Source organism: Vipera ursinii (assembly GCF_947247035.1).
Source record: "Vipera ursinii genome assembly, chromosome: 10".
Classification (NCBI taxonomy): domain Eukaryota; kingdom Metazoa; phylum Chordata; class Lepidosauria; order Squamata; family Viperidae; genus Vipera; species Vipera ursinii.
The window spans coordinates 3,139,445-3,159,785 of NC_139520.1; the positions used below are offsets into that span (position 1 = coordinate 3,139,445).

The following is a 20,341-nucleotide window of genomic DNA, read 5'->3' on the forward strand; positions in this document are numbered from 1 at the left end:
GACTCCTGAGAGAAGAGGGGAAATGGCTACTGTGTGTGTCTTTTTTTTTAATCATGGCCCTTGTTTAAACTGAAAAACAAGGGCAGCTGAGAGAAAGGGGCGGCAGAGGCTGGATCCCCCAAAAGAAGTCTTCGCCGAGAAAATGGGTGGCAAGCTTCCACCGCCCCATTCTCTCAGCGGAGGCTTGCAGAGGTGGCGGCGGAGCTGCGCGCGCAGCTCTCCAAACCGCTGCCGCCCGTTTGGAGAGCTGCTGCCTTCGTCCATGTTTGATGAAAGCAGCAGCTCTCCAAACTGGGGGGTGGAAGTTCTTTTTTTTTGTTCACTGGAGTATAAGCCGAAGTGGATTTTTCAGCCCAAAAAGTGGGCTGAAAAATTCGGCTTATACTCAAGTATATACAGTAACTAAGGCAGAATACCAGTATGTAGCCCAAATCTACAAAGATGAAGATAGGAAAGCAAAGACTCAGAAGGAATAAAGACTTGCAACAAAAGTCAAAGATAATAAAAGTGTTTCTTTCAACATAGAAGTAGCAAGAAAAAAGTCAAGGAAACAGTAGATCCACTTAAGAGAGAAGATGGTAAGGAAGTAACAGACAATAGAAAGCAGAGCTGCTTAATTCATTCTTTGCATCTGTCTTCATGCAAAAAGAAACTATAGCCCAACCTACCAAAAACCTAACTGTAAAAGACAGACTAGAAATAAAGTTAAAATAAGCAAGAAAATGGTCAGAGAACACCTATCTGATCTTGCCAAATAAAAATCATTGGGACCTGACAGATTACATCCCAGAGTTCTAAAGGAGCTGGCAGATGTTATCTCAGAACCATTGCACCATATCTTTCAAAAAACCACCGGGGAATTACCTGAGGATTGGAAAAGGGCTGATGTGGTTCCCATGTTCAGAAAAGGGCGGGGGGGGGGGGAGAAAAACAGATCCAGGCTTCTTTACCATAAAATGCTTGACTTCATTGAGTGGGTTCCTCAACATAGCCACCAAAGTGGCCTTTTCCCTCTGCTCGATCCAAAAGAGTTGAGTTACAGTGAAAGAGTTGCCCCAGACAGTTGGACCTTTTTGGCTCCTGGAAGATCCTGATGCACACTTCCAGAAATTACACACTGACTACATTCTTACTGCCCCAGGAGACATTTATGGAGCTGTAGAAAAGCTCTAATCAAAACAGTCGTTTGAATCAACTCAGTTCCCAGGGGTTTTGCTTTTAAATTGGATGCCTTTTCTTTCTGTGCACCATTTGGATCAGAAATGGAGTTTGCCGTTACTGTTGTTTTCCTCTTTGTTTCAGGTGATTCAATCTGGTGGGTGTAATGGGGGAAATAAGACACAGCTGTTCATTAGTGTTGTGGTTTGAAGATCCAAGCATTGAAAAACACAATTGCACATGAAATTAGGAAGCTCTTCCTTCTGCATCCTGAAGCGTTAGCCAAGCATTAGAGGCTGTAAAGAGGAGGCATCTCTTCCAAAGGTGGCGTGCCCATGTATCCTTCGCATTTCACTACTGCTCTTCAGCAAGTGCTCTGGAGTCATGACTCAGTTTCCCATTTGCAGGAACCTTTGATGGAAGGACTTTCCCAAGTGACTTAACAAGGTTTGAAGCTGATTTACATAAGTTGAAATGCCTTGCAAATGTCTACATGGGAAGAGAGGAATGGAAGAGAGTGGGTGGGAAAATCATGAGCAGACTTCGGCTGTAGCCTTTCAGAGTCCTTGGAAGCAAGATTTTACTTTAATGGCTTATCTTTCCTAAGACCCCCTCACAGGATATCATAAGAAAGATGGCAACCACAATGGCATCAGCCATTTTTTTTATGTCTGGTGCATGTCTTTTTGACTACATCCTCTGTGGACACTTCCTCAGTCAGTATTTTCAGCAGGACTTGCCATCTTGGTGATGAATCACACAGTGATGTCATTTTGATTGGCACAGTTTGCCTATCCAAGGTTGCTTGCAGAAAAGGGCATTTATCCAGAAGCCAGCTGGGTATTCTGACCTGAGAGGTTTCGGATTTTGTTTTTTTCATGTTTTTTTAAAGAACATAGACATGGTAGAGTGCAGTAAAATGATGACTGCATCAAGATTGAATATCCAGTAGGAACAGCAGTCACTGCAGACACAGGCAGTCTCACAGGTGAATCAATCAACCTGGATGGCAAAAACATTTCTAAAATTGGAGTCAGGGAAAGAAGAGGAATTTTTAATATGCCTGAGATTTTTTCACAAAGAAATGGCTTTGAAAGATTGAATACTATTGGATGTACTAGACTTCTATGTTCTGTTTCAACTGTTATGATTCTATAGCTAAAGTAACATTAATTTAAAAAAAACATTTTGTGCCCAACTAGTCTAGATACATGCCCAGAACAGTTACTGTGAGCCAAACTGAAGTACTGATGTATTAAAAAAAAATTGGGGGTGGAGGAGTGGGGAAAAGATTTAGCAAAACTCAAGTTCTGTTTCTTGGTGCAAAAGGCCAAACTATATGGAGCCAGTGCGTTAGATAAATGGGAACGGTGAGAGAGCACTGTTCTTCTCGTTTCAAGCACACAGCCCAGAAGGAATGTCCCAGGAGAATTCATTTGAATAACCAGGTTCTGTTCTGAAACACTGAAATAAAGTAAAAGTTCTGCATATTTGGTTTTTGACTTTATGGGTATGTCAAACACCAAAGAATGGCTGATGGACACATTGCACGATCTGTTTTATGAAGGGCAAGAGGAATGCCGAGATGGTACAATATTAAGCATTTACAGTACAATACAATTTAATAGGTATCTTACATACAAAAGGGATGGCATTAAGACCCAAACATTTTATTTAGAAAAGATATTAAACTAACTTGATGGCACAAAATGTACAATGCAGCAACTTTTCTGCATAGATAACCCTCAACCAGTTGTTGGGGTGGGGTGAGGGGCAGATGGAGATATTCTCCTGACTTTTTTTTGCTTAACAGCTCTCACTTGATGAAAGTAGCATACTTAAAAAAACTGTACTTTGAAAAAGAACTTTAGTGGAAAAATGGTGCTTTGTGACGGTTCTGTACTTGTTTACTTCTGAGGTAGCTAAGGGGTGTGTGTGTATGTGTAACGTTTTTCTTGGTGGCACCATCCTCTCCCAGATTTCCATCTCCAAGTTCCCTGACTCCATTATAGCCGAAGAGATCATGAACTCCTGGCCTTTTTTAGTGACCATCAGCAGCATTTGCAGAAGGTAGCAAAACTGCAGGGACAGCATCTTGCAAAATGCAACATGTGACCGCCATCTTGTAAAATTTGACACTCTTCCCCCGCAATCACAACTAACTGTAGATTTGTCCTTAAATTGCTGGAGAACCTCGCTTTACTCTGGTGAAATTCCTTCCTATCCACAAATTTGGTGGGGAATTTTTATTTGTGGCAGTTCAATTATTACTCTTGCTGATGAAAAGATGTAAAGACTGTTCTGCTCAGTTCACAAATGGGCAATTCCGTTCAGAGGAGCAGCTTGCCAGGATCCCAGATTTTATTAACAAAATTCTTCACAAGGGGCACCAAAATCTAAGGGAGAGTTTCTGGTATTGTGCTGTTTCATGTGCCCCTGCCAATTTTGGTATACATTATTTTCTTTGAACTTCAAGCAATTAGAGCTATTAACCCATTTTAGCCGGTTTACAAATTCAAGAAAACTTCCTTTTCTCCTAAATGTTTTGAATTGGCAGTTTGATTTGCCCTCCAGGCTTAAACAAAGTATGGCCTGCTGCAGTGGAGGATCTTGGGAAGTGCAGTTTTGAGGGGGGGGGGAGTAAGGAGGATTCTTGGCCAGATTAGCACCTTATCAGAACTATAATCCCCAGGATTCCACTTTAAACTGATACAAAACTGATACACATTTTTAGTATTACACTATTTACGACTGGACATTCCTCTCCAAGCCTAGATTTTTGAAGTTGTGCTCATGAGAAATGGGTTGTGAATAAGCAGTGCTTTTTTTGTAAAAGAAAAAGGTGCCGGAACTGACACACGTCATACAACCCGCCTTGCCTACCCTAGAAGTTTCCATCCAAAAAAGGTGCTGGAACTCCGTTCTGAGTGTTCTATGACAAAAAAGCCCTGTTGAATAAGTAATAAAACAACTTTAGCTCAATCCATGAAATTTGCAGATACATTTTGTAGGTCAACTCAGTGACGTTCTCCAGGAAATTTTCTGTCAGTACAAAAACTTACACGAGAAAAACTAGCCATGATGCCTGGATTCTCAGTCAATACTCTGCTCAGGAAGCATCTGTGGTGGAAAGCTTCCCTTCCTTGTTTCTTAGATCTTTTGAGCAGAGCCTCATACTGGGACTACTTGCAAGACTCAAACACCTTGCACAAATGCAAGGTGTACACAACATGCTATACCATGTTGAGGAATAGATATCTGTGATTCAGTACATTCTAGGAACCCAAGTCTTTACCTTAGCAAGTTGGGTGAATCAAGCCATCATTCCAAGTTCCAAAGGCCATCAGTGTTTGAGCATAGCATGGCATATAAATGCAGCCCAGTGTCTGCATGTTGACCCAGGCTTGGGTTCTTGAATTTTGTGAAAGCCAGTCAATCAGTGAGTGAAGTAAATAATGCTAGTGATTACACTGTGTTCATCATCCCTCTTCCTATGTGTTACATCCATTAGATTTTGGGAAGTGGCAGTCCCAACACATCTGAAGGTCCTTCGGTCAGGAAGGATGCACTAACCTATCCATCAAGATATACAACCTAGAGAATAATTCATACAACACCAAATTATGGCACAGCTTAATGGGCAGATTTTCCTGGATCATCTGAACTGTCATGACTGCTGAGATTGAAAGCCAAGTTTATTTTCTCAAAGAACGCTGATGCCAAAGGATTTGAGAATGGAAGCAAAGTATTTAAAGTAGTTGCTTAAAGAAGAAATCCATCACACTTTTGTGTCATTTAAAAAGATGGCACACAACATCCAATCAGTGTTGGCATCATCCATTTCCACGTGTCAAGGCAAAGTGAGACTGAATTCAAATGAAGAATGAAAGGTGACTGAGACACAATTTATCCAGTTCCGTTTCTTAATGACAATAAAAAAAATCAGCATAATTTAACTTGGGCTCACCTCAGCACTTAAAGTTACACAATTTTGCAAAAGGACTTGATTCGAACCTCAATTTGTCAGAGTTTGCAGCTGTGTGAGATGTATATGTATGTGTATGGAGGAAGGAGGACAGCAAATATGTGGGACTGGAGAGAATGAAATCAAGTTCAGCACCATAACAGCTTTGGTCCCTGTCTGAACTGGCTCTTCTAGGGGTCGGAAAAATAAGCCATAATACAAAGAATCCAGAAAAGGAGTAAAAGATCATGAATAACAAATGGCGATAGGGAATATGACTGACAGTCCACAGATCATACAGGGTCCAGGGAAGACACTCAGTACCACCAGCTTCCTTCTGGCAGCTATCAAGATCTTGACACATTCGTAGGACAGAGGGGCTATCCTCCAGAAAGTGGGTGGGCTTATTCCTTCAATGAAATGTACTTTAATTACATAAGTTGGTCTTTCCCACCAAATTCAGTCCAGTCAGTTCTTTACAGAAGCATCACTACTTTCCTGGTGCCAAGAGCACACAATCCCACGAAATGCCAGGCTTCCAAATGCACTGTGATGACTTGAGTAATAATACAAACAACTCTACGTTGCGTCATTGTCTGTTTCCATGTGAGAGTCATGGCTGGCCATGCAACAGGGTTGCTTCAGAAACAGGCTGGCTGCTTCTGCGTAATACTGGCGTGTGAGTCCTGAGTGTTCCCACTCGAGGGACTCTTGAACACATCTACTGTCTCAAAGGAGGGAGGGGAGCCAGTCTTTAATCCAGGGGTTCCTGCTTTATTCTGATTGTGGTATTGGGCTGCGGTCTCCTGTCTTCACGACACAGCACATATTCACTGAACTGGGAGGAATCCACACCTCCACCGCAGGACGCTGCCACATTAAATCCCTTCTGGAACAACCGTTCAAGAACCTGGAGGTTTTGGAAAATAAGACATGTATTAGAACAAGATTTCATACAAAATGTGCCCCTGAAAGATCCAAAGATGCTTTCCTGACTCCAATGGCCGCTATATCTTCTAATAAATAGGCAGAAATAAAAAACTGCCACCTCCAAGATATCTGGAAGGTTTTCATAAATGGCCTGGCCCACATCCTTTAAGAAGCCACAAATGCCTTATCAACTAAGCAACTTGAAGTTCTGAAGGAACTTCATTTGTTTAGATTACGTGTTTGATGCGAAAAGAATCCTGGATTCAACTGCAAGACTTTTTGACTAAAAAGTTCATGCCTAGAATTTTAGGCCACAAATGATACACACTTGGAATCATCTGCTTCATCTTGTAGGAAATTTTGTTACCAACCCTTTCCCAACAACATTTTAAAGTACTGGTTTCAACCAATAATGCTATAAGAGACTTAAGGCTTGAATTATGTATCAACCAAAATGCCTTCACTTTCCAAGTTCACCTGGTCAGAACTTCTCCTTGGTTACTTTCTTGTTATGTAATGTGCAACCTCAGGACTTATTTTTGTTCTCTTTGGAAAGGAATCAAGTCCTTCCACTTCAGTGAGGCTTACTTTAATAATAATTATAACTTTTTTCTGGGTTATAACACTGCTTGGCTAGAATGAGAGGTAAGAATAGAAGCGAATTTAAACTGAAACAATATGAATTTAGTAAATGAGATTTTTTTTGATAGGCTCTCCATGGCCACTAGTAAAGAGTTGACTATGTTTGGAAAATAAGTGTCAGAGGCAAAATTACTCTGGAGAACATCCGTGTTGTTACTGAGCGCCTCTCTTGCTGAAGGATGGGGAAGTTAGAGGGTGCTCTTTCCAATGAATCTCCGAACTTTTCCTCCATCCTTGACTGTTGGTTGTGCTCTTTCTGTACGTGAGTTTAGCGTTCCTTCTTAAAAAATGTAATTTTTATTAAAGATTTTTAAACAAGTGAAAGATAAACATACAAAGATACAACAAGTGAAATTGAGAAAGCTAGAAAGTATAGAAAATAAAAGATAATTTATAAAGAAAAAGAAATGCTGTAACTTCTATTTTTACAGCAGTTATAAGCTTAGTATTATTAATATTATTAGTATTATTCATCCCACTTTAAAATTGCATAGTTTACTTCCCATATCCTTCACTTTGCAAGCCCAAAAATAATTTTTGTCCATTCTGAGCAAAAAGTATAAAAAACAATTCCAGCATTTTTAAAGAATCCTATTGTCTCGGCCCTGATGAAACAGATCAATTTTATATTCTGTCTCTTATCCAGGATCTCTGCATTATTGATCCGTAGCTTGGCATTAGTCTTCTTCCTGACAAGGTGCCTAAATATATTTCTTGGTACATTTATTTTTGGTACTGATATTGTATACTTGTCCACTTCTGCAACCATGTCAGCTTGTTCCCATTCTATTTTTTTAAGGCTTCAGCAGCTCTCGACTTACAATCTTTGCCAGATTGTTCTCTAAGTACTCTCAACGCCAAGCAACATTCTTTCTCTTTTAAATCCAGTAATGCCACATTATTTAAATCTTTTTACATCTCTTGGCAGACTCTTCACATTTTTTAAATGCATCTTTTCTTCATCTGTGCAGATCTTTCTTCCATTCTCCTATCAAATATAATCAAATCTATCTGATTACAGATACTGCCTACATTTTATGTTTAGCTTATTTAACCTCCCACCTACCCACTTATCTACAATGCAGATTCTTCTCTTTTTTTGCATTCAAAATTTTTATTAGTTTATAAAAATGTAATATAAAATACAAAAATACAAAAGAAAATAAGGGGGAAATAAGGGAGTTTGGAAAAGTGTAGGGCAGAAGGGAGAAAGGAAGAAAAAGAGTTGATTTCCGACTCCTTTCGCTGCATTATATATAATAAGGTAATAGCATAAAACCTCAACTTTTTACTTTTATAAAATAATATGAACTAACCATGTCTATAACAACAAACCTACTGTATTTAATCGGCAAAACCCAAAATCAAAGTTCCATTTTTTTCCACCTCAAGCACAAAGTCCAAGGTGATTTTCAAATAGAAACAAAATTATGCTTTTTTAAATCAAGCCAGTCAATTTAGCCATCTCTGTTAACTCCCATCAACTTTTGCAGCTATTCGTCCACTGTGTCTTTCCATTTTTAAGCATAAAGTAATCTTGCTGCCGTCAACAACAAAAAACAGATTTTTTCCCACTAGACCCAAAAGAAAACTCTGGTTTTTATCTTTATATTCACTTTAAGAAGGTTCTTCAAAAAAAATATTTTATTTTTTCTTCCACATTTGCAAATTTCTCCTCCATTCTTCCTTCCAATGAGGCAAAATCTCTCTTGACTGATTTGGTCACATTTTCCCCTTAAGTCTTCGAATATACTTTGCAGTATTTCTGATATAATTTTTTTTTGTCATTTGCTCCCTCAAACATCCTCTCCTCCCTTCTGCAAGTTTCGCTGCTTTTTTTGTTTTAAAACAGTAGCCTTTCTTTAATTTATAATCCAATAAGGAAAAGTAAAAATAAAAAACCGTCTCTTCCCACCTTCTCTCTGGTTGCATTCCTGCAGCCAATTCTGGTCACCATATCACAAAAAAGATGTTGAGAGTTTGGAGAAAATTCAGAGAAGAGCAACTAAGATGATCCAAGGCCGGAGACTAAAACATATGAAGAACGGCTGCAGGACTTGGGTTTGGATAAAGAAAAGAAGAAATAGGTGAGACATGATAGCAGTATTCCAGTATTTGAGGAAATACTGGAATACAAAGAAGAGGAGGCCAAATTATTCTCCAAAGCACCAGAGAAACAAGAAACAATGGTTGGAAACTGACCAAAGACAGAAGCAACCTGGAATTAAGGAGAAACTTCATGACAGTGAGGAGAATTAACCAGTGGAACAGCTTGCCCCCAGAATCGTGGGAACTCCATCACTGCAGGTTTTTAAGAAGAGACACTAGACAGTCACTTGTCTGAGATAGTATAGGTTCTCCTGCTTGAGTGGGGGGATGGACTAGAAGACCTTCAAGGTCCCTTCCAGCTCTATTCTATTCTAAATAGATGTAGTTGCATTGAGGACTACCCGCTGAGTGCCCATTGTTTACCTACTTTATGTATAGTTTACTCAGATTTCAATATGGCATTTGACAAAGTACACCACAGCCTACTTCTTGGTAAAATAGAAAAATGTGGGAAAGACAGTAGCACCACCAGATGGATTTGCAACTGGCTCAGCAACTGTATTTAGTGGGTAGTCCTCAATGCAACTACATCTACAAGGAAAGGAAGCATGCAGTGGTGTCCACCAAGTCAATACTTTTGAAGACAGACTCAGGATTCAGAAGGACCTTGACAGAATTGAACATTAGGCCTGATCCAACAAAATACAATTCAGTGGTGACAAAGTAAGGTCCTATACGTATGCCACAAAAACCAGAAGGACAGATATAGGAGTTCCTGACTCAATTGTAGCAACCATGAGAGAGATCTAGGTGCCTTAGGAGACCACTATTTAAATATAAGCCAGCAGCGTGCTGTAGCTGTCAAAAAATTAATGCAGTCCTAAGTTGCATCAACAGTGCATTATACTGCACTGGTGAGACCCCCTTGAAATACTGCATCCAGTTCTGAACACCATGATACAAAAAAAATGTTGACACCCTAGAAAGAGTACAGAGAAGAGCAACAAAGGTGATTAGGGACTGGAGGCTAAACATATGAAGAACAGTTGCATGAATTGGGTATGTCTAATCTAATGAAAAGAAGGAATAGGGGTGACTTGATCACCAGATGGATTCGTAGCTGGCTGACTGGCCGTACTCAGCATGTGGCCCTCAATGAAACTGCATCTACACAGAGAGAAGTGTGTAGTGGGGTGCCCCAGGGCTCTGTTCTGGGCCCAGTGCTCTTCAACATCTTCATCAACAATTTGGACAAGGGGATAGTTGGGGAACTCATCAAATTTGCAGACGACACCAAGCTGGCAGGAATAGCCAACACTCCAGAAGATACAGGAGGATCTGGACAGACATTGGGCACTATGTAATAAAATGAAATTCAGTGGTGAAAAAAGTAAGGTTCTACATTTAGGCAAGAAAAACAGGTATAGTATGGGTGGTACGTTGCTTAATAGCAGCAACTGTGAGAGGTATTTTGGAGTCCTAGTGGACAATCACTTAAATATGAGCCAGCCGTGTGCTGCAGCTGCCAAAAACAGCTAATACAATTATAGGCTGCATTAACAGAGGGATGGAATCAAGATCACGTGAAGTGTTAATACCACTTTACAAGGCCTTGGTAAGGCCACACTTGGAATACTGCATCCAGTTTTGGTCACCACGATGTAAAAAAGATGTTGAGACTCTAGAAAGAGTGCAGAGAAGAGCAACAAAGATGATCAGAGGACTGGAGGCTAAAACATATGGGGAACGGTTGCTGGAATTGGGTATATCTCGTTTAATGAAGAGGAGAGGGGACATGATAGCAGTGTTCCAATTATCTCAGGGGCTGCCCCAAAGAAGAGAGAGTCAAGCTATTTTCCAAAGCACCAGAAGGCAGGACAAGAAGCAATGAATGGAAACTAACCAAGAACAGATCCAACCTAAAAAGAATAAAAAGAGATTTCCCGACAGAATCAGGAATCTGCTTGCCTTAAAAATTTGCAAGTGCTGCATTACTGGAGGTTTTCAAGAAGAGACTGGAGGATCTCTTGCCACAGGCAGGTGGTTGGACTAGAAGACCTCCAAGGTCCCTTCCAACCCTTATATGTTTTATATTTGCAGCAAAAATTGCTTGAGAAGGCAAAGGCTCCTTTAAGAAGACATAGCAGCAAACAAGAAATAACCTAAAGGTTACTTTATATACAGTTGGAATATTTTTGTTAACGCAATTGGCCATTCATCTTACAGTATTTCCCTGTTTTTTCAGACTCCAGCCCAGAACAACATTGTAGAGACTTGAATGTGAGTTTATCAAATGTGATTTGGTTGGAAAAGGATGTCAATGCAGGCCTTCTGACTTGAGCCTACCAGCAGACTTTTTCAATGTTACTTTAGTTTTCTGGACTTGTTTAGGGTATAAATTACTCTGCAAAATACTTGGTTTTAAAGATGTTAAAAGGGCCCAGAAGAGGAGCTAGGAGCTACATGATACATCTTGGTCTTTCAGGATCTCTTAGTATATTATGCAGTGATAATTCTATAAGTTATTCCTAAATGACTACAGTGTGATTAAAGTCTTGCTTACAGCAAACCTGCACAGCAAAGCCAAATATTAATCAAACCAACAAGTGTTCTGGAGGGCAGTTCAGTACATTATGGAGGAACATACTGGCTGGTAGTGATATTGATGCAACCTCTTAAGGAACAGCAACACTTGGGCTTCAGTCATAACAAAATGAGGCTATGACTCATCATGAATATGCAATGTTGGAAGTGGGGAAACAGTCCAGTCTTCTGCAAACATTTACAGGTGCAATTTGTCTTTTAGAGGTTTTTCTTGTAAGTGTTTTCTAGGGGGGGCGGGGCGCAAAGCAGATCTGCAATTAATATGCATGGGTTTGTCTTTCTTATGGTGCTGTCATTTTCACCAGGTCCCAGCACAGCGACATCTTCAATTTTATGTCGGTACCTGGCAATAGTGGGATTCAAATAGGTGAACAACCAGTTCTCTGTGTGTGGATGCTGCTTCCGGAAGTCCATTCTGGGCCTGGGCAACAAAAAATTAGCTACCGGTTCTGCCGAAGTGGTGTCAACCGGGTGAATCCCACCAGTGGTACCCAGTCTATTGCCTCCAAATTTTCAAACGGATCCAAGGGTCCCTCTCAACCCAGTTGCCTACTTCTCCCTCAGCTCCAATCTGTGCAGAAGGGACCCCTCCTGCCCGGGATGAAAGCTGTGCCAGGCAGCAGGGGGCAAGGGGCAAGCTTGAGTCAGTTTGGCCTCGTGGTTATGGCACCCGCGTCTCTCCTATACAAGTTTCATGAGCTGACAGCCTGACATTAGCAACGGAAGGGGAGGTTGGACTGTAAGCAAGATGGGGGAGGTGGTGGAAGCCCAGCTTAGCCTTGTGAGAAGCTCCAGCCATACAAGGTCAACTAATGATATGCAGAGCTGGAAACCAAGCGCCTGCTCCCTAAACAATATACAGGCACCTGGTTGGACATCTGCAGATAATGTCCGTCCAGTGCGCTCCCACAGAGAGGGCCTCCTCAGGGTGTCTCCGATCAGAGAATGTCGATTGGTGGCCCCCAGGGGGAGGGCCTTCTCTGTGGGCGCGCCAGACCTATGGAACCGCTTGCCGGTTGAGGTCCGGACGGCCCCCGACCTTCGCTCCTTCCGGCGCGATCTAAAAACCTATTTATTTGAGCAATCCGACCTGGTTTGATGGGTTAGGGCAGGTGTTTTAATATGTTTTTAATTATTGTTTTAAATTTGGGCACTATATTTAATCGTTTTTAACTTTTGTATTCTGTTTTTATATTTATTGCCCTGTACACCGCCCTGAGTCCTTCGGGAGAAGGGCGGTATAAAAATATAATAAATAAATAAATAAAATAAGAGGGGGATGGCCGGGGGGAAGAAGGAAGTGTTGTTTGCACGGGGAAAACTCAGATTCAGCTTACTCTATTTCTGTAACCATTTAAGCTTCAGTAAAGTACGCTCTTGGCAGAAACAAATGGCCAGGAGTCTTTCTTTGCTAGATGACTGAGTGGGACAACCGGGCTAGAAAGCAAAAGTGTGAGTTCTAGTCCTGCCTTAGGCAGGAAAGCCAGCTGGATGACTTTGGGCCAGTCCAGGGGTAGGCCACCTTGGCTCTTTTATGATTCGTGGACTTCAACTCCCAGAATTCATGAGCCAGCATGGCTCAGTATGGAAACCTCTCCCTTTTCCCTCAGCATGGCTGGCTCAGGAATTCTGGGAGTTGAAGTCCACGAGTCATAAAAGAGCCAAGGTGGCCTACCCCTGAGCCAGTCACATACTCTCTCTCTCATCCCAACTCACCTCACAGGGTTGAGGGCTGTTATGGGGAAAGTAAGAGGAGGAAGGTGTGCTGAGTATGTTCCCCGCCTCAACTCATTTGTAAAATAATAGAGGCAGGATATAAACAAACATAAAATCTCTAGTCATTCCAGGGTCACTGCACAAGGCTGCTGAACTGTGGGGTCTGCTGTAAAGACCAGTTTCGAGAGCAGCTGCACCAACAGTGTGGAAAGGCTGACCCTGGGCTTCTTCACTCCCTCCCTCAGGGCCATTTACTTGATGAGAGGCATTTCTTTGTGAGTTGGAGTCAATGAGCCGGGACAAACAGGAGTAGATGCCTTTTGCACAGCTCCAACATCCCCAATTTGCCTAATGCTGCTTGCTTACAACTCCTCTCCGTCTCATTTATGGAATGTTTATGGGATGCACATTGTCAGGTCTGCCATCTTCAGCTTCTTCGCTTCACTGGCATCCTGCCATAAACTGCAAGGGAGGAACACGTGGGTCTGGGAGTGAGGAGAAAAAATGGTGGGAAAGGTGACATGTGGACGAGAACCAGAGGTGCCAAACCAGAATAAAACAGCCTCCAAGGACACCTGGCCAGGGAATCGAATGCGAAACTGCAATGAGAGGTGCCAAACATCCGAGCCGTTTCCAAAACTCCCAAAGGCCTCCTATTGGACACCGATGGACCAATAGGTCAAGGGGGGAGGGCCAGAGAAAGTGGGGGAAAGTGTAACCTTTGCACGGGAATATTCAGATCTAGCTTTGCTTTCACTGCAACCACTTAATTTTAGTAAAAGAACTATCACTTCAATCAAATGGAATTGAGGGTCTTTCTTTCCTAAATATCTCGTTGGGGCCGGTCTGACGTATATTTCCTGGTTGAGGAAAGCTATACTAACTCATCTGACTATTCAAGAGAGCAAATCAAGAGGAAGAGCTGGTCCCAACAAAAATATCTTCCCATACTGGCAAAAAGTGTGGTGCTTGGCAGTCACTGTGAGACTTTATAACAATATTATCCTATGTGTAAAAACAAGATAACCAATCCAAAATGGCAAGGCAGTGCCACTGAAGAGATGAAACGCAACTGAAGAAAGGGAAGAAGGCCATTGTCCTATTAATTCACCCTTGCGCGATGCACATAAAGAACGACTTGTAAGACCATCAGGGGCCGCTGTGAATGGTTGCATGACGGAAGCCAAGAATTCAGGAGAGGCCTTTTCTACTCATACCAGATTGGGCTCTTAATGCCCTTTATTCATTTCAACACTGGCAGCAGTTCTTTGATAAGCAATAGGTGCCCACATGCATTTCCAATGGAAATCAACTTTGTGGCCCACCACGAGGAGCGTAGACCCATTTTAGAGTAATTCGATCATATCAATCACCCTGAGAAGACTTCAGAATCTGGGAATTCAACATCTTTAGTTCTGGATGGGGTTGCACGGCCTCGGGGAGACCCTGTGAGCAACTTAAGAGTCCCTCCTGGACTCTCGATCCCTACTCAAAAGAGCCGGTAGCCGTCTGGGCTAGGAGAGCCTTTGTGCAACTTCCCGTTGTGTACCAGTTGCGCCCTTTCCTGGATCGGAAATAAATAAAGCTAAATAAAGCTTTTGACTAAATAGAACAACATTTAAAGTGTGATACCAAACTTTAAAATGCTGACTCAATGGTTCCTGAAACTGATTATTTTTTTGATCAAGATAAATCTTTAAAATATTGTTCAAACTCAGAATTGTTATTTGGCAGCACCATTATTGTTTAGGAAGCAAAAACTACTTTTAAATCCACAGAAGCCAGGAAGCCCTCCAGCTAAGTTGGCTTTCTGGGCAACTGGATATCATATACATGAAGCCTTTTGCTGCTCTTGTTTCGGAGCTGAGCAATTGTGGTTTCCCTCCCCTCTTTTGTTAACATTAAAGCTGGTAGTAGCTAGAGTTAATTTTGCATACTGTACAATTTATCACTGAAGTTTATTGCCACAGCAGCTCCGGCAATGAGGCTTAAGCCCTATGCCAATGAATCCGGTGAATCTTTGCAGTAATAAAAGAGCAAAGAGTTATTAGCCCATTAACTGGTATTTTAGATTTGAAGTAAACTGAATAGGCAATCACGACTTTACCAGGTAAGAAAAAATATATATTTTACTATGATGCAGGTTGAATTCTTAAAATATATTTTCAGCTGGATTATCTTTTGTTATTATTACTACAATATATCTCAATCCCTTAAATTATAAATAAATTTCTTCACATTGTATGTTGTCTTAAGGATCTTGTCAAGGGTTAGGTTTAATTTGGTTTTAGAACCATTGGTCTGTTTTACTAATAAATCAAATGGTATTTTATGTGTAAAGGTGTCTAGAGTTGAACATAAATTTCTGCATGCAGACTTTAAAGTCTCCTTAATAATTAAGATTCTTTACTTCAATTTGTAGATATTGTACAACAGCTTAATAAATTATCAAGAGTTCTGAATTAACTGAAATAAACCCTATACAGTTGATCTAATGTATCTCTAGACATTTATAAAAATGGAATGTTCTTACCATATGAATACTGTAAAATATCCTAGAATAATTATTCCCATGAAGATATATTTGTGCAGAGGCGCAATTCTTTTAATTGAAATTTAGTACATTCCAGCATTAAAAGGGACGTGCTGGCTCAGTGGGTTAGGACGCTGAGCTTGTCGATCAGGTCAGCAGTTTGGCGGGTCGAATCCAGAGTGCCGCGTAACAGAGTGAGCGCCTGTTACTTGTCGAACCTAGCAGTTCGAAAGCACGTAAAAAACGCAAGTAGAAAAATAGGGACCACTACAGTGGGAAGGTAACAGCGTTCCGTGCGCCTTTGGCGTCTAGTCATGCCGGCCACATGACCACGGAGACGTCCTTGGACAAGCGCTGGCTCTTCGGCTTTGAAATGGAGATGAGCACCGGCCTCTAGAGTTGGAAACGACTAGCACGCATGTGCGGGGGAACCTTTACCTTTACCTTACATTCCAGCATTACAGGCTGCAATGTACGTTGGGAAAATTTGGGGACCAAAATTCAATCCCTGTTCATATGAAAAAATTACTTTGAAATAATCTTAATTTTAAAATTTAGGGCAAATATGTATCTATTTATGTACACACACATTAATAATTAATATGCTTCAGACCAGTTTATGAATCATTTCTTCAAAAAACATAATTAGTGCAAGAAAAATTTAGATGCCCTAAAACTGCTGAATTCAACTAAAACATTCTCAATTTAAATCTAACACATTAGCAACTTCTGAAATCTCTTAATTTACTGTTGTACTGAAAAGCACTGTGAAAGTTTCTAATTCTGCAGCAGCAGTGAACAGATATCCAATAATAATTTAAAAGAATCTGAAATGAAGAATTTAGCAAATCAACGCTTTGGCATTTTAAAGATTGCTAAATATATTTCTTATTATATCCAGATAAAATTAACTCATCAGTTGCTTATTTTTCATCTTTATTGGACATCTTGGCAAATGCTCAAGAAGGTTTGAATGCACGTCTGATTTGGGGTTTCTCTTTGGTTGCTCCACTGTCAATACAACACAGCTTAACAAGGAGTCTGGCTCAGATCTTTGCCGTTACTTACTATACTATCCAGGCCTCCATCAGTGTGGACAGAACTGGGAAAAAAGGGAAGCATTTATTTTCCTTGCTGAACCTGGCTTGGGATTTTCACATGGGAAAACACTCCTCAGCTTCATTACTGCCAATGAAAGCCCTTTTCCAAGATCTAATAGCATAATTTCAAGGAGGGCAGGCTGTACTTTGTTACTCCCAACACGCAGCCCCTCCCCCTCTCCCGGTTGGCCACTGACATTTTCTGGCAAAATGGCTCATTTGTGGAGTCCTATTTTTTTGCATTATTTTTTTCAAAAATAAGGTTAGAAAAGAAGGTGGAAGATTCCTGGAAGCCAACTGCTCCCAAGACTACTTTAAAAATACCCCCAAATTATATGATTCAGACTGGGCAGCAAAATGGTTGAATTACAGCAATGGGATTCTGGGGGAAGGAGTGGGTAGATTAAAGGTGATTAAAGGTGAAATTGGGAATAATTAAGATTAATTAAAAGTAATTTAGCTGCTTCCACAGTTTTAAAATCTATGTATTTGCATTGCTGCTACTGCCCACAGTTCTGCTGTAGTTAATTCAACTGTTCCTGATGGGGAAATCATGGCTATTATAATACAAAAATTATGCTTTTAACTCACTTCCTTTTCAGTTGTTTTAAAGTAGCCTGTTTTGGCAATTTTTCTGTATTTGGGGAGTTGGAAGTAGTCATCATACCACTTGATCTCATGGCCCTAAAGTAAAAAAATGGATTTGTTTTATCTTTTGGGGATTCTCTAACTCCTGGTTTGTCTTCAATATGATAAGCTCCAGTTGGTTAGTGGTTAAGGCATCAGGCTAGAAATTTTAGAATTTGCTGAATTTTGGAAGCACAATCTTTAGATTTATGGATGAACACAGATTTATGTTCAGCTGCTCAACCAATAGTTTTCCCTCACTGAATGCACAATTCTAGAGGTGAAAATAAATCAAAACTTAAATTTGTTCTCTCACTCTGGAAAGGAGGGTTTTCTGCACTGGGATCTTGGGTTGGCTTCTTAAGCCATTTCCCAACGAACAACGGATAGATTTGGTTTGCTAGAAATCCTAACACAGAGTCAAACAGCTCAAAAGCAGCAACTGTGAAAGGGACCTTGGAGTCCTAGTGGACGATCACTTGGCCATGAGCCAGCAGTGTGCAGCAGCCGCCAAAAAAGCTAATACAATCCTGGTTTGTATAAACAGAGGCACAGAATCAAGATCACGTGGAGTATTAGTACTGCTTTATAAAGCCCTAGTAAGACCACACATGGAATACTGCAGCCAATTTTGGTCACCGTATCACAAAAAAGATGTTGAAACTTAGGAATAAGTACAAAGAAAAGCAACTAAGATGATCAAAGGTCTGGAGACTAAAACATACGAAGAACGGCTGCAGAACTTGGGTTTGGCTAAAGAAAAGAAATAGGGGTGACATGATAGTAGTATTCCAGTATTTGAGGAGCTGCCACGAGGAAGATGGGGTCACTTTGTTCACCAGAGCACCAGAGGGCAGGACAAGAAACAATGGTAGGAAACTGACCAAAGCAAGAAGCAACCTGGTATTAAGGAGAAACTTCCTGACAGTGAGGACAATCAACCAGTGGAACAGCTTGCCTCCAGAAATCCTGGGTGCTCCACCATAGATTTTCAAAAAGAGGCTAGACAGTCACTTGTCTAAGACGGTATAGGTTCTCCTGCTTGAGCAGGGGGCTGGACTAGGAGACCTCAAAGGTCCCTTCCAGCTCTATTCTATTCTAAAGTATTCTTCTATTTCTAAAATTTTAATGTCGCTGCTGTGTTATAATTTTAATCCATTTTGGTCATTTTGTACTCTGTTGTAATTTTATAACTTTTATTCCTACATCTATTCCACCCTGCAATCATGACAGTGACGTCAAACATGTAATACATTTTATTAATAAAGAAATTGATTTAAAAACAGCGGGGAGAAATTCCGCTGGGATTTCAAGGACTAAAATGGGTAGGGATTCATCTCCCACTTCATCCTCAGCCAGCAGCGTCATCCAGAAAGGCCAGAGGTGACTTCTGAGGCTGCTCCATCTCTTCTTCAGGACTGGGCACTCAAGATAACAACAATGACCGCAGTCTTGGGGGCTCCCTTGGCTGCCCCCAGCCCAAAGCTCTGGCCAGAAACTAACTCCCCCCCCTGCTCGGCACCTAAGGAAGACCTCACCCATGAAGACCCTTGTCCTTTGTTGCGAAGTCATATCCGACCCATCGCGACCCCATGGACAACGTTCCTCCAGGCCTTCCTGTCCTCTACCATCTTCTGGAGTCCCTTTAAGCTCACGCCTCCTGCTTCAGCAACTCCGTCCATCCACCTCCTTCTCTGTCGTCCTTTGGGCTTCCCTAATTAGCGGGGCACCATCAAAGCCTGCTGAGCGGTCCCCGCTCCTGGGGGCGACTAGCTTTGATGGGAGAACTCTTCCAGAGGAGAGGTCAAAGGCCACACGGACCCTCACTCGCTTACTCCCGCACCTGCTGATCAGCCTGCCTCCTACCTTTGTGTATCAAGACCTAATTTTAAAACTTTCTTAAAAAAAGGGTAGAAAGGAAAAAAAACTCTCAATCAATTCCCTACAAAAACCTCTGAGTATAAAGTGGAACACATTTTATTTTAAATACTCCGGGCAATTTTTACAATACATCTTTTTGGGGAAAAAAAGTGCAGAGATCATATTTTAAAGTCCATCCTGCAGGCTCTATCATTTAATTATGAGCGGGACATAAATTATGCATTTATACATTGTTGCATTTTCTACAAAGTGGCATGCAAAACATTTCTCTCCCCCTTTTCTTTCCTTTTCTCCTTCTGTACGTACCGTAGTTTGATGGGGTTTTTTTCTTTCCCCTCCTAGGGGCATTGTCGAAGGAAGAAAGGACTGCAGGGTATGCGATGATGAAAAAAATTAGCATTTGTCAGGCTAACACCATTATGAGATCAGCGTGGTGCTAACATATACAAAAACTAAATCTATTTTTTTCTGCTGCTTGAACTTGGGAGGGGCAAGAAGAAAAAGAGAAAGGAAAGGGAGGGGAGGGAGGGGGGGAATACCCTGAGCAGTCCACGGGCTCACCATAAACCAAATTTCCGTGCAGGCTGGGCACTAGATGGAGGGGCACGAAAGCAGAGAGGATTCTTCTGCCAACCGAAGGTGAAAGAGCGGAAGAGAAAAGCAGAATTATTACCTGCACCGAGTTCAGCCGGCAGTAGCCGTTCAAGGGGAAGCGGATGACGTGGGTGGGGTCCTGGTTCCAGCCAGCGTTCACCGAGTTGCACATCACATCCCCCGTCTCTGGGAAGATCTCCTCAATCAGCGCCTTCTCCCCACTCAGTGCGATCCGCTCACCGAGATCTGGAGTCACCCTCACCACTAAGCAGTCGCAGGGCTGGAAATGTTTCTGCTGCTCTTTCTCCTGTTTCCATCGCTCCAGTTCTTTGATCATCGGCTGCAGCTGGTAATACTTGGCTTCTTCATACAAGAGACTGAAGTCCTTTGGAAGGGAGGGAGAGGAAGAGACTAGAAAAATCGATGTATCGTGCCCACCCCTGCAAACGGAGACTTTTGTTTTTTAAAGGTTAATATTCCACTGAGGCCAAAAAGTCCATTTCCTTTTGCTTAGGCAGCAGGTGGGAGTCAAAAAGTCAAGAT

At 41.5% G+C, this 20,341-nt stretch overlaps 1 protein-coding gene across 3 annotated transcripts in view; it reads right to left on the reverse strand.

The window, feature by feature from the left end:
- Positions 1-4,432: 4,432 nt before the first annotated feature.
- KCTD15 (potassium channel tetramerization domain containing 15) overlaps positions 4,433-20,341 on the reverse strand; it is a 62,108-nt gene continuing 46,199 nt past the window's right edge. For all 3 annotated transcript variants that reach the window (XM_083370864.1, XM_083370865.1, XM_083370863.1), the window contains exons 4-5: positions 19,878-20,183; positions 4,433-6,032 (exon numbers count right to left, since the gene is read on the reverse strand). In XM_083370864.1, coding sequence (XP_083226990.1) covers positions 5,877-6,032; positions 19,878-20,183 — 462 coding nt within the window. In that variant the 3' untranslated portion in view covers positions 4,433-5,876. The remainder of the gene's footprint in view (positions 6,033-19,877; positions 20,184-20,341) is intronic.